General features: G+C 35.6%; 1 protein-coding gene across 1 annotated transcript in view; it reads right to left on the bottom strand.

The window, feature by feature from the left end:
* The window catches only part of LOC115444692 (neutral ceramidase), a 54,912-nt gene that overhangs the window by 33,939 nt on the left and 5,290 nt on the right, over window positions 1–15,683 (bottom strand). The window contains exon 2 of the mRNA XM_037442516.1: window positions 6,705–6,809. Within this exon, the coding sequence (XP_037298413.1) occupies window positions 6,705–6,809 (105 nt within the window). The remainder of the gene's footprint in view (window positions 1–6,704; window positions 6,810–15,683) is intronic.

Below are 15,683 nucleotides of genomic sequence, written 5' to 3'. Positions count from 1 at the left end.
AGAAGTCGTTAGTGCTGTTGTGTCTAATAAAATGTGTGTTGTGTGGTGTACAAAGAAATTTAGAAGATACTAATGGAATTACCAAAGAAGAGGCAGTAATACACAGTGATAAGATCAAAAACATAACTCTTTCAAGCAACGAAGCTATAATACTACAAAATAATATAACGAGCGGAAGAAGAATCAATAATGAAAACCTAAACAGTTCACAAAAATACAACAATGCACTCTACGATAACCACAATAATTTTCATGGCTATGCTCGTGGTATAGTAAATTCATTTAACGGAGATAATTGTCCAACTGGCTACCATAGATCATACAATCGTAAATTTTGTAGACCAGACGAGTGAGGGAAACAAGAAATATTTATACCTAACAAATTACAATAGTTATGAGCAGGAATTCCCCACCAGCCCTCAAGTTCGGCACCAATAATGAAAAAAGTTGCAAACATAATTTAATAGCAGTATTGTTTTGGTTCTCATTATGTTCTTGGTTTACATATAAGGAATGCTACGCAAATAAAAACTTAAAAAGAAGAATAATTTAAACAAGAACTGAAGGGAAGTTCTTATATTTACAAAACACAATGGACGAGGGAAACTCATCCGTTAATACGAGAAAAAAAAATGAGGAACCAGCAAATTGTACTTTGAAATTATACGGTTACAATAAATGATTTTATAATAATTAGGTACTTCTTTAATTTTACTGTAATAAAAATGTAAATTTTTTTTTCCACCCTTGTATAAGTAGCTATGACGAATCTTCAACTTTAATCGATGAAAAAAAAATGGTTTACGTAGAAAGAAAGAAATTACCAAATCGCAAAGCTTTCTCCGGGATCTAAAAAGGTTTGACTTTTTCTTCTCCTCTAATAGAATACCAAATATCACGCACATTGGAAAAGGGTTTGTTGATATTTTCCTCCTCCCCTGATTCTAGGAACTTTCCTTCCTTCTCTTTGGCTTCCTTAGGGATCGTTGTAAAAGTATCAGGGATTCGACGAGACCGTTCACCAAAAAACCGTCATAATGAATGCAAATTCATACTTGCTGGATTAAAATACATGAAGCAATTAATTATGTGCCACAATTTCTACTTGTCCTATAACCTATTATGGACAAATGGCGTCAGCCGAGGTTAGAACTGGAATGACGACCGGTTACCAGTCTGCTGATATAGGGCTGCCTCTTCGATGAAAATAATAATTAAGGATTTAAGGAATAATAACAAAAAAATTGTAATAGTAAATAAAAATAATATATAGGTATATGTAAATACATACTCATTTAATAGTTCTGCATGTTAAGTAGTCTTGTATAAAATAAATAATATTGATAAATCGAGTACTTGATAACCCTAGTATGCCCTTGTATTTTACATCACGTACTTATGGACTTGTAGATATTCTATTTCCTCAATATGCAGGACAATTATTTTATATCCGGTCGTCTTTTAAAGAGTATCATTCACAAATATTTTACCCTTAGACTGTTTTGTCAAAGTAAAACCTAACCGAATCATACTTTATTTCCTGAAAACAAAACTTAATAAAAACATAAACCAAATTGTATTTACTTTCCACTCTGTATACTAGAAATTAATAAATTAAACAGAACGTCACACTCCATTACATTTTATTCACACAACAGATTTTATAATAGGTACAAAAATGAACCACTTCAAATCAAGCGCCATCATCATTTTATACGATAAGAGCGCGTAATTTATTTACTATTTGTTGTCCTGTTTCGTCAAGCAGCATTTGACATAGGTTGAAAAGAATAAAAAATACTTTAACGTTTATTTTAAAGCGGACAACAGCACACAGTCGCCACTGCCAATAGCCGACACAAACACAGTTGAGACAACTCTGATCGTCCGTATTTACTTCAATTCACTTCATATTTACACTCAATATAATAATAGGTATCATGTGTATCTTATAAGGTATATTTAGTGATCCTATACTGGATGCTGGGCGAAGCAGAACAAAGTCGTACTATCGTTAAAAAGTTCGAATATTGTACGCCAATAAGTAAGTTTGCTAATTATCACTGTAAGGCGCATTGAATAACATTTAAATGTAACGAAGGTCATTGCCTAACGGCACAATTGCCCAGAACCTCGCGCTTTAAGGGACACAAAGAAACAGTGCAGTGTTAGCCTTATTCCATAGTCATTCATATGCCTGAGTTTCTTGCCCGTTCTTCTCTGGTGAGCACTGCTTTCCGAATTGGTGGTAGCGTTAATATTGACGGAATCTAAATAATATATAACATTTTACAGATTCAAATAATTTTTTAATATAAATTCAAGTTTGTATATCATATTATCTGAGTCTGATATAAATACAGAGCAGAGTAATAGACGTAGTATTTCTGGAGGCCAAACATTTAAAAGTTATTGTTAAATGGTCCGCTACAAAAACAAAACAATCTACACAATGAAACTTTAATGACGTGAAAACAAAATAATCAATAGCAAATGCGCCGTAGTCTTCTACGCTTGGGAAACAAGCACACTGAATACTCTACACCGTATGAAGCATTACATCATTTAAGTTATATTACACGATAGGGATCTTGAAATAACATTGTCTTATGTTTAATATCAACTAACAATAATACTTTGTTTACGCGAATGTTTGACATTGAAATAAAACTATTTTCAACAGCCTTCATGGCCAGTCCGACCCGTGACCACGAAGGCTGCAAAACATCGGGAGAAAATCTATCTATATATATAACAATGAATCCCTATTTCCCTTGGTCACGCCATCACGCATGAACGGCTGGACCGATTTCACAATATGTTTTTTGTTGTATTGGTTATTGTCAGGAGAAGGATCTTATGAAAGAAAAAATTCAAAAAATTGCCCGGAAAATTAGAAAATTTAAGAAAACTTAATTTTAAATAACTGTCAATTGTTTAAAATAACTGTCAGCGATTGACAGAATGCGCGCTGCAAATTCATAGTTAAGACGGGACAACGTCTGTCGGGTCAGCTAGTTATAATATAAAATCGCGATAGTATCCGCAATATAGCTTTATTTTAATATTATAGTCGGGTTGAGATTTTTATGCGAATGTTTATTGACAAGTGATAAATTTCTCTGTCAAATAAGTTTATGTTAGTTGTAAACACTCAGGTTATCATATAAACAAAATTATAATCTTTCTTATACTATTTTACGTGTGAAAATCAATTTTAAGGAATTCTGGTGATTTTTAGGGTAAAACGTTAGTTACTACTTCCGGAAAATATTTTTAAACAAACCTATTGGAAGCGGTCTGCATACAACTTTCACACATAACAAGCAACTTTACAATGACACGCACTTGCCAATTAACAAAAGAAATCATGATGTACCTAAATAAAATATTTTACGCAGTGAAAATGGCATTGATAATAAGGCAGAGAAACTCACAGACCCACTGCAAATGGTTTACGATTAGAAAACGTCCTCATTTCGCGATGTAGACCCTTTGTGGTGAATCAATGTACTACAGTTGCTACTCGCTTATTTACCAAATGTGTTTACCGCTCGGACGCAATTGCTTTACTCTGAGACTTTAGATTTTTAGTGTCATAATGTCCACACTGTATTTAATATGCTTAAAGATAAATTCTCATTTCCTGCTTTCGAATAAATCATTGATTCCCAAAGTGCTCCGCTCCGGGTGGACCCCTGAAATCTACGGGGATCACGGTGGTGTGACGAAAAAATGAAGGTTCACAATTTCTAAGCGGGTCCATGAAATCTGGTCTTGATAATAAAAAACTAAAATGTTGGCCTGATTTCACTAATCAATGTAGACAAATAAAAAAAAAGTTTAGTTTACCTCTGGAATAAATGTTCATACAATCGCCATACATTGCTGCATAATTCAGCTCAAATTATATTCAAGCGAAAACACATTAGTATTATTAACATTACATGAATCGCTATAAATAGGTCGATATCGGACGCAGTAACAAATAACAATGTCCCGTGTGGAGTCCATCGACCGAGGTCAAGGTGAATGGGTACTGGGACGAAATTGGAAAGAGGTCACAGGAACTGACCCACAAAATAGAACATGTGCGCAGTAATCAGGTTAAGTAAACATCCCGTCGTCGACTGACCACGGTCAAGGACTGGGTCGAAATTTAAAGGACGTGACCCACAAAGGCACTGGAACAACATGCCCGAAATTATTTAAACAATGTACCGTTGTGTGTGCACTGTCCGAGGTCAAGGTTACTACAAACATACTAGGATGGATTAAGAGGAAGGTCACGGGCACTGACCCGCGAGAGATCGAGCCACATGCCAAATGATAACAATTCGTAACAATATCCCTGTATCCATTGACCTTAGTCAAAGTCAAGGTTGCGGATAGATCGAAGCAGAGCCGTGGAAGATAACTCCGGGGGCTACACCGGAAAGTCGTCTTGTGTTTACACGTTCATATCATAATGTGGAAATAGGGACTGAATACCACATAGCGATAATAAAACTTCTAAATCGTTATCAGGCCAAATATTGATACATAAAATTACCTCACAAATACGAGTTTATTTAGCTATATTTATTTGATACTATATTACAGTTTTAACAAGTTGGTAACTAACGCACACAAAAAGTGCATTCCGCCTGACACCAATGTAAATGACTGAACATCGCGGCGTGTCAGTAGACCCATTACTCATGCGTGGAATGCTGAAAGTAGAACATTGTTTTCGGCCGTAAACTGCGTTTTAAAAGTATGGGTTTGCGAGTCACGCAATTCCTCGTTTATTTAGATAATAAACTACCTTTGATGTTGTCCAGAAATAACTGGTTACTAAACCGAATAAAATTTGATGATGAATACTACAACGCAGTTAAAATATTATGGTAATTAAACACAAACGTTGCATTCCTTGATGTAAATTAATTAATCAATACCGAACTGTCCCCCAGCCGCACGTCTAAATTCAATCCTGTTAGTAAGCAATAAAAAATGCGTTCATTGTATTGATCCTAACGTCACAGTGATCTAACTACGGCGTCGGTATACAAGAACAGCTGCGCGTACGCATCGCTCATGTGATTCTTTGTTCTGTCCTAAACACACTACGAATAAATTCAAAGATAAAGAGTTCTGAATGGGTTTCTTGTATGCGGAACTGTTTGATAAATTTGTCTAAGCCTCTAAGCAGTATTTTTTATGACATCGGTAAACAATATCCAACGCTTTGTAATTCAATCATCGACGAGGTTTTACTGTAAAGCTATGTCGTTATAAGACGGCGATGGAAAAATCGTTGGCTGCAGTTAAGATGTAGTCGAAATTTGGGCTGAACCTTATTTGCTAGGAATTTTATCAAAAACTTTATGATTTTTTGTGATTCCGTCTCTCAATACTTTGTCACGATATATCCGGCCAATGCATCTCTGACCTCATATAAAAATAACAACCAGGGTCTTAAAAGCAAAGCTGAAAGATTTATGCTGGTCGACACCTTGAAAACTGTCGATAACTACTTCGAAAGACAGGTCCATTAATTTGCCATTTATTTGTGCAATATTGTAGATAGCTTTTGCCCGCGACTCCACCCGTGTGGAAAAGTTTTCGGGGATATGAATTAGCATATAACACTCAGGAGTAATGTAGCTTTCTAATAGCGGAAGAATTTTCAAAATCGGTTCAGTAGTTTCATTGCTTAGCCAGTACAAACCTGCAAACATTGCTCTTCATAATATTAGTATAAATATAGCCATAATTCCATGTTTATCGGATTTCAATCTGTTCCAGTGACGAAGGTGAACTTTACTGAAAGGGACCCCGACGCAACATATAGGTTAAATATGCATAAATGAAGACTGCAAATCGTTTCCTTTATGTAGAATTAATGTAGAAAGGGAAGCAAGTAAGAATGTAAGAAGAAGAAAATAACGGGAAGCCGGCAGGAATCGGGTTATATTGACACTTCACCACTGATCTGTTCCGAATACAGCAAATTCTTAACCATAGACCGTTGCATATTCTTGCTTATCGATAACAAAAGTATGTTAATTTATTTTTAATATAACTTTAGTCAAATTCACAATGAATCATTCTAGAATAAAACAATCAACTCATTCATGCACATCGGCTGTAGTCATTGACTGAAGAAGCCTTGACTCGTTTCGGAGCTCCGCTACAGTTTGTTAGAGCATTCTCACTAAATTATAAAACATTGAGTAATTCGCAGATTGTTATCAAAGAATTGTGAGAGGCTACGAGTTGTGAATGTGTTCAAAATATATTCCAGTGGTTTATAAATATCCTCGACCCAGTGAAGTCTAAATAAAAATAAAATTTAATTTTTACCTACCTGCCTGCATCATATTCTTTTTTAAGAAAATTTGCTATTTTTATACATTTGGGGCAAATATTTTTATAAAATTATCTCTTCGAATGTTGTGTTGAAAGGCAATTAAGATTCTTAAATATGTCGCTCTCACAATATAGCCAAGGACTCTGAAATAGCGGCAAAATGTATAAAATACAAACTTGGAAAATTGTGAACTTTACTGTTTCATATTTGTATCAGTAGCGCGGCGCTTTTTTTGTTTTGTGGTATCTTTACTTTCCGCCCAGGCCGGTGAAAACACACGTTTCCCCACCACTACCACCACCTTACCTATATTTAACTATATAGTATTATATAAAAATGATATACTCACAAAAGCGATCTCCGCAGGAGGTCCAGTGACGTCCGCAATGCCAACTCCGACGCGCAGCGCGCTCGCTCCGGCCGCGCACGTCAGCAGCAGCAACGCGAACCACATCTGTGGGAGACAGGGTTCATGTATTCCAATAAAATTACATTCATATAAAAATTGACAATGCCGTCGATGCCATCATTTTAGGCACGGTCAAGACCCGCACAGCATGACAGCTATTATTTTCGGATTATAGTATAACAAATTCAAATTAAGACTTCATATTCTACCAGGGTATAACCTTGGCGTGTTAGGTTAAAAAGATATTGTATAGCTATCACTGTTGTATATACAGTGGCCTTTGTTACTATACGGTATAAAATGGTGACTTCAATGACTCACAATAGTCACCTGTATTAGGTCATAGTGTTGGTAAAATAGGCACCTAAAATAAAATTTTTACTCTACTACCTAGGACTAAATGAACAAAACTATGCGAATGTTCTCCACTTCTCTGTTAGACACGGCTTTTCAAACTAATGGTATAAGTACATTAATAGGATTTAGAGGATGTTAATATGTAGGTTCTGTAAAGTTCAATAAAACAATTATTTTATTTTAATCACATTGTAGCTCCATTCTGAACCATGGAATCATTATTTCGTTCACTACTTTTTGTCACAAATCATCTTAGACCAGAATGATTCCATGCACGTGCAGATACAAAACGGTTCAGTTAACTCACGGAATGACTAATTTGTGGAAGGAAAATCGTGAGCAAATCACAAGAGACAACCAAGGGCACCGCGCCGCACAGCGACTACCCGGAAGATTGCACCCTTGAGCAAAATATACTTCATACAGTGAAGTAGAGGAGTTTAGGACTAATTTAACACTATCTGGTGCCAGTACGTACGTTTGGGAACACGGTTGGTTGTTGGCAAAGATGCGCTTACAGATTAAAACCGAGATGTTTGAAATTTTCAATAAGTAAGAGTAAGTATGTACTTAACCAATAGAACCAATCCCTAAAAGATTAAAAAAAAACGTTCCTCACGGGGTATAGGCATTTATCTGTGAAATCTTAATCCGAAAAACACGTTGTAATATGTAGTCCTTTTTATAACTTGAACAGTAATGAAACAATCCATTTGGCCGCGGCCACCGCACCCTTTCGCGAATAACCGTGGACTTATAGGTACCTTAAATTATGAATAAAAACAAATGCTACCAAACATATTTGTGCTATTAAATTAATTGTTTGTGCTCAAATACAAAGGTAATGAGGTACCAACAGCCATTTATGCTTTATCGTTTATTTAATATTATTGACCGCTGGGTATCCAAGGGCAGTGAACAAGGTAAAAATACAATCCACAGAAACCTTCACAATAATTTAGCAGTGATTTATTCGAAGCAAATATTTAAATATAACTTTATTCGCCTTTGGAACAAAAACATAGAAAATATAACCTATCACTCTGAAATCATTCAAGCTAAAGATAAGTATAGTACGTATGACGATACCAAGTCGATTCAATTGTTTCATTCTTGTTATTATGTTTAACAGTAACCATTCCTAACAGATTTCATTCAATCTCTATTCTTATGACGATGTACCTAGGTTACATAAACATGAATCTTCAGTTGGTCGGGTGGCAGGATCATCTTAGAGCAAATCGGGAAAGTCAAATTTCCTAACGTTACCCTTTATAGTTTTTCCTCACAGCACCGCTGTTGGCTCACGCCAATTGGCACGAATGGCACTCGGGAGATACCACTGACTTTGAAAACAATTTAATCCCGTTTATGGTTCCATATCGAGGAGTGAAAACAGCGAAGACAAATACCCCACGAGGTATCCCAATCCTTTCCTTAAAGATTAACTAAGCTACCACAATCTCTCAAGAACTATGAATGATTACCAGCAATCCTTTCACTATCAAGTATCAAAACCAATAATCTTACAAATAGAGCACTAAAACACACAATATCCTATAGCGATCACGTTGTACGGAACAGGGGCATTGGCAATGACACCAACAGACCGCATGCGCGTGCGCAGCATACCATATCGTTATATTGTTATGTATTTGGTCATAGCTTTTGACGTACTACGAAACTAATGCACACCTAAAATAATCCTGTTTCCATTCTACTCATTTTCCCATGTATACCTTCTATACCATATTAACTTCCCCTTTGGATATTTTCTAATACAGATCACATGAATATTATCCAATAACACAAGCATTTGTCTGCTCGGGAATTGAACCCTCGGTCCTTCTATCCACAGCTGTCTCCACGCCCCTGCGCCTCGAGGGTTGCATTGTACATAGTTACGTCGCACCTGCCGTTTGCCACCCGTGAGACAATCGTTAATAATGTATGAGTATTATGTTTCTTTATTATGCAAGAGCTGAGATGGCTTACTCATATTCACGGAAATAACCCGTAAACTAAAGCAGGTAACCTTTATTAAATAAAAAATTCCATTACGTTTAATATATGGTAGATAATAGGAACTGTACCCTAATTCCTGACATTAGTTATTTTTTTAAATAAATATTAATGTTCATTACACATTTTTGTTGTTTTATTTTTGAACCAATACTAAAATTGTTTTGAGACCGCGATGTGTTCGGATTAAAAGACACTCCAATCAGTGTTATAACTGGATATTATGACACTGGACTGAAGAGTCCATTCCTTCAGTGGGGGTAGTGTAGCATGTATATGTACTATAAGTATCGTACCATACAATTTGTAATTCAATATTCTGAGATGTTTATACTGTCTATAGACACGTATCACTGTCAGTCAATTAATTTGCTAATCTAGTTCTTAATTGTAAAAAAAAATCCAGACTATACGTATTTCTCCCGCCAAGCAGCAGCGTGTAGTCACTGTTGTGTTATGATTAAAAGGACATTATAGCCAGTGTAACTACAGGCATCATGAGACTTAAAATCTTACGTCTGAGGATGGCGAGCGCAGTGGAATACCAAACAATACTTTGTAATTCAAGATGTTGGATGATGTTTTTATATGTTTGTTTATGGGCGGTCGTATCGCTAACCATCAGGCGAACGGCAAGCTCGTCTCGTCATTCAAAGCAATAAAAAAACTAAAGTTAAAAAGTGAAAGAGTCTGATCCTTAATCAAACGTGACTCTTTTTTACAGTTCTATATTAGCTGAAGTGATTTGCATTTAGACATGGAAAGTGTCAGACAATCAAATAAAAGGATTTCAATCTATTCGATCAATCAAGTATCTTTCTGTTATCGATAAAATCGCTTACCGATTCCATTGCATTCGATTTTAAATCGATATAGTCAGAGCCTTTCGATCGGACGAGGAAAACTTAAGCCTAGACAAATGAGCAGGAACTACGTGTAATGCAAAACATGTGCCGGCACGTAATGTGTGCAAAATTCTTTATGGGCTGTCTAGAATCACAAGCAGATCACACCTCCCAGAAGTAAAGAATAAGGCCGCAATCACACTAGGGAAACAGGTTGCCAATGAGAGTCGGTTGCTATTCATTTACGATACTAATTTAATTATTACAAGGTGTGTAATATGTTTGGATTTGAAACGAATAAGATAATTTCGGTGTTCCTGTCAAATAACCTGTGGCAACCTTTAATAAAAATATAATGTACCAATGTTATGACACTTTTCGTTTCACCATTTGGCTCCTTGTCAAAATGTGCTCTTGCGGACGTATTTTGTAATAATACCAAAAATTGTTAATATAAAGAATGATTCCATAGTTCTGAAACGGGGCAATTCCATTATCTTTCCATAACTAAATATTATGACAAAATACTTCTTTGCCTGACAGCGAGCCTTCTACCTATCATTGTTACTTATAATTTTTAACATCATTAGATTTTCGATCTCTAGATCTTATAATAATATCTATTACTATGTTTACTGCACTACATTAGATATCCAGACATTTTAAATGTCTCATAATGCCCAGTAATTACATTGGCATCAATATTCTACATAATAAACAAATATTAGTAATATATTTATAAAACACCTTAGTTCTACATATTTCCACATGAAAATGACACATCTATGTAAGTTGTTACCTAATTAAACCAGTTCTATAACCTATTACCAAATCCTAGGAATGGATCACAAAGAGTTTTCCTTCAAGGTCAACTTCGCAACATAGCTATAGTAACTTAGAGATGAACATGAGTACGTTTCACAACATAGTCTCAGCGACCGCTTTCATAATATTGTAAGTTGCCTCAGCGGTATGCTGGCTAACAAAATATCTTTATGTTTCATATCATGGTTGTGAGAAACTTGACTTCAAAAATCTCTTTCGCATTAAGGTATATCGGTTGTGTCTCTATCAACTGCACCTGATGGTAAGTGGAGTGGGATCCAATAGAATGTCGACTGACGAAAGATGATTACCGCTCAGCCTTGGAACCAGACATACAAAGGCTGATACTGGAACGCGACACACTTGATGGTCATTATGACGGGTTTTAACAATTTGTGTACCACGGTCGCTATTCCGGCCGATATACTATATATCCTACCACCAGTAAATGTCTCTCTGAATACATCGCTTTGTCTATTTCTAATGCCTGGCCGCAGTCTGCAATTACCCACTAAATGTACGGATTTACCGCATCTTGAAGCCAGTGTAATTACCAAGCATTATTTAACATCAAATATCTCACATGACAACTGAATTTTGACTTCGCTCGCCTCCGAATCCCAAGCGTAAGAAAATCAACCAACTTACAAAAGTATCACGACCGAGCGAGTAGGGATAAATAAAATAACGCTGTCATTGGAATAGTTTCCGAATTCGTGACTACTTCGTGACAACCAAGCAAATGGGTGGTGACAGTGGTCATAATCTCAATGAGAGGAATCGTGATACGTTTTCGAATGCCCAATTCACTAAGAATTGGACAAGGTTGGCCTTTAAACTCAAAACTCACTTCACAAGAGAACTTTTGAACTCATTCATTGAATTACCAGTTTTTAAGTCGATTTGCGCAACATCTGTATCGATCATTATCGCTTATCAATTACAAGATATTTGATATGACAGAGGCTAAATGTTTTAATTACTTCATGAAAGAAGTAAGGGCATATGCAACAGAAGTAGTATGTTTGTTTATACATAATACCTACGCTAAGTAGTCCCTTGCATTTATGGATTCTTGACATTGGCGGAGAGTGGACACTCACAAATCCCCTTGACGCCTACAGTCTAACAAGAAACCTACTTGTTGCGTAAAGTAATTAAGGTTATAGCTTAAGGTCCATTTTTCATACATTTTGTTTCACCTTTAATCTGGGTAACTAAACAAGTATTGACAAGTAAAGAATTTAAATTCACGTCTAGTTAGTGATTAGTTCTCGCAGTTGAAAGAAAAACGTAAAAATAATTAATATGCATGGATATTTCGGCCTTTAAAATTTAATATGACGAAATATTGCATGGATATTTCGGCCTTTAAAATTTAATATGACGAAATTTTGCATGGATATTTCGGCCTTTAAAATTTAATATGACGAGGTGTACCAAAGGTGTACCATGTACCGACTAACAATGCAATAACGTTCATCAATTATCAGAGGTATCTCCTGCATTAAGGCGATACCTCAAGGTCCATTTTCATACATTTTGTTTCACCTTTAATCTGGGTAACTAAACAAGTATTGGCAAGTAAAGAATTTAAATTCACGTCTAGTTAGTGATTAGTTCTCGCAGTTGAAGAAAAACGTAAAATAATTAATAATCATGGATATTTCGGCCTTTAAAATTTAATATGACGAAATTTTAAAGGCAGAAATATCCATGATTATTAATTATTTTTACGTTTTTCTTTCAACTGCGAGAACTAATCACTAACTAGACGTGAATTTAAATTCTTTACTTGCCAATACTTGTTTAGTTACCCAGATTAAAGGTGAAACAAAATGTATGAAAATGGACCTTGAGGTATCGCCTTAATACCCTTGCCTCATTAGAAGGTAGCAAAAATATGCATCCGAGTCGTCTCATTGTGATTGGTCGATAGTCTAACACGTGACCAAAGCTTTGGTTTCTCGACCAATCATAATTAAACGACACGAAACGGCATGTTGTGTTTGTTGTGCCCCATTCTAAGACGTCTGATCACTACCGAAATGGTCTTTGACACAATTCTTCCACTGTAGAGGATTATTGTTCATGATTGTCATTTACAGGTAACCCACTTTCGTTTAGGTCTGCAACCATACATTGTCCACTGTTAGGAAAACGTTGAGTATTTTGTAAAAGTATCCGACGTCTTTCACAGAAATGGAGACCTTGAGCTAGTTACAGCATAAACTGGCTCCAGCGCCATAATATCCGCCGAAACAAAAGGTCATCTGAGGTCGATTGTAACTTTTGATTTTGTTTAACCGGTCTTTTTGATCCAAAACGCCGCGGTCATAATATTTCAATTTTGCCTAATTATAATCTGTAGAGTAACTTCAAATTAAATTAGCACCGTGATGTTATTAATATTGTAAATATGAATATGCTTGTTTGTTTGTCCTCTTACGCAACCACGGTTCGACGGGCCAAAGATTATATTGACAAGGTACTAGTCATTTCGAAAAATATTATTGTCATTTCAAAACTTTGCTTGATTATATCTTAGACGTCTCATCAAATCCTTATATTTATTATATTCCTGCAAAATACCTTCACAATACAGGCACACAAGACTATTTTCTTTCTTGGAAGCAAATCTAAGACCACGGCACATCAATCCGCTGCTCTCTACTAGACTACAGTGTCAATTTATAGATAGGCAAACTTATAAAAACAGTGTATATGCCAATTGCCAGTGTGCCAAGGTTGCCATCTCTATCATTCACATAACTATGTTCATACTTACTGGCTTCTTTATTTACTGTGTCAATAGGACATTGACCGTTAACTTCAAATGATTTTTTTGGTTATTTGCGTTGTGGCCTGTGTAGGCTGAGAAAATGATATTAATATTGATATATTTATTTATTAGTATAAATTATGTACATACATGTAGGTATAACAATGTAACAAATAATGGCTTAGTCCAACTTATTGTGCTAGTAGTGGCTATATAATCGATTGGTGCTCAAAAAGAAAAACCTGGGCTATAAGCATCAGGAACCTTCAATTGTCGCTGAAATCCCACTAATATTATAAATGTGAAAGTTTGTGAGGATGGATGTATGGATGTATATATGTTTGTTCCTCTTTCACGAAAAAACTACTGAACAAATTTGGATGAAACTTTACAAAAATATTGGTTATAGGTACATCAGAATAACACATAAGTTATAATTTCTAATGATTTCGTGTAATAAATAATAATACATATCAAATAAGTTGAAAAAAAAAACGGAAAACTTTATGCGTGCGAAGCGAACAAAAGCTAGTTAATTTATATTTTTAACCAGAATTGAAGAAAAAATTGAGGTTCTGAAATCATAATTTTTCATTGAAAATGGATCTGTGTAACTGTTGAATATTATGCAGAGACGTATGACGCAGACGCGAAATAAGCTTGTGATATATCAATAAAGAAACGAGTTTCTTTGTGAGGCCTCGTCCAGATCCGTAGGTCTTTACATTTGCATTAAAAAATGCCAGATGGTCGCAATTTGCAGCCTGTGAGTTAACTGCGTTTGGATAATCCACTATCTCTGCCTGATGTTAGAAGGAACTTGTAAAAAACCGATGACTAAAATAGTCCTCCATTTGCCCTTGAAGTGAACCGTAGAAACTCGTAATTGAATTATTTAAAACGCACACAACAAAATATTTGCTGTTTCATAGACTGCTCTTCAACTGCTTTTAATTTGGTGGTGGTAGGACATATTTTATATCCACCCTGATAGCGACCACCGGTCACAAGGTGTTAAAACCTACGTGGCCCACGTAAGTGTGTTCGTTCCAGGAGCAGCCTTTGTTGCGGTTCCAACAGGCCGGCATAATTGTGTCGACTGCCGAGGGGTAATCATCTCTCGCCAGTCGACATTCTATTGGACCCCACTCCACTTATCATTAAGTGCATGGGATCAATTTTCCGTGCCCTTAAAAAAAAATACTATATTTACCTATTAATCACTTAATATACTGATTAAACTGTGTTAATGCTACCACTAAGTAAATCTTTATGAGTTAGACCTCCGTTTTTAAATAAATTTGCATACGTAAACAAAATTGGGCAATACTTTTGACACAGTTACGTGACCATACTGATTGTGGACACTAATTTGAAGTATGGATGACCTTACGTTAAGGCGTGATAAGCATAATGCAGAATGCTGCGTTTGCCAGTTTTGAAATATATAAAGAATTTATGTAAAAACAAAATTTTGCAATAAAGGATTAGTTAGCTATACGATACCAAACGAGCAAAACTATATTTTAAGAGCCCAGTTTTAATGACTCAAATGTATCTGATTCGTCTTAAAAGCAATTTTAAATACAACATGACCCGACATTTGACTGACTTCAGTCGGGTTAGATGTTACTGTAAAGGAGTTTGAAATTTTCACCTGTGTGTGCCTTACAACTTCGGAGTTAAAAAACGTAAGTTTGTGAGATTTTTACATTATATCAAATTGATACATTGGTCATAAATAATATGTATAGTATAGTACAATATATACTGTGAACAGTATGACCTCACAATGGATCAACGGTAAAACTGTCGCTGAAACCTAACGTGAACCAGCTCGAACATGTTTCACTAATAAAGTGGAGACGTGACCTCATGTTGGCACATCGAAATAATTTGTGATTTACAATGATTAATCTAGAGATTGGCACTGGAGATGATCCGAAGATTTTTCTAGGGTTTCACCAATCTTTTTATATTATGCAAATAAAAGATCTCCAGAAAAATCAATAGTCTCTGTAAATTCTCTGGTGTTATTGTCTTCGGAGCAAAGAACTAACCCCACCTTTGCTGTTTAACATAGCAAAC

The sequence above is a fragment of the Manduca sexta genome, chromosome 24, assembly GCF_014839805.1.
Source record: "Manduca sexta isolate Smith_Timp_Sample1 chromosome 24, JHU_Msex_v1.0, whole genome shotgun sequence".
Classification (NCBI taxonomy): Eukaryota; Metazoa; Arthropoda; class Insecta; order Lepidoptera; family Sphingidae; genus Manduca; species Manduca sexta.
The sequence above is the reverse complement of the archived record's forward strand: the minus strand, read 5'-3'. Positions and strand labels throughout refer to the sequence as shown.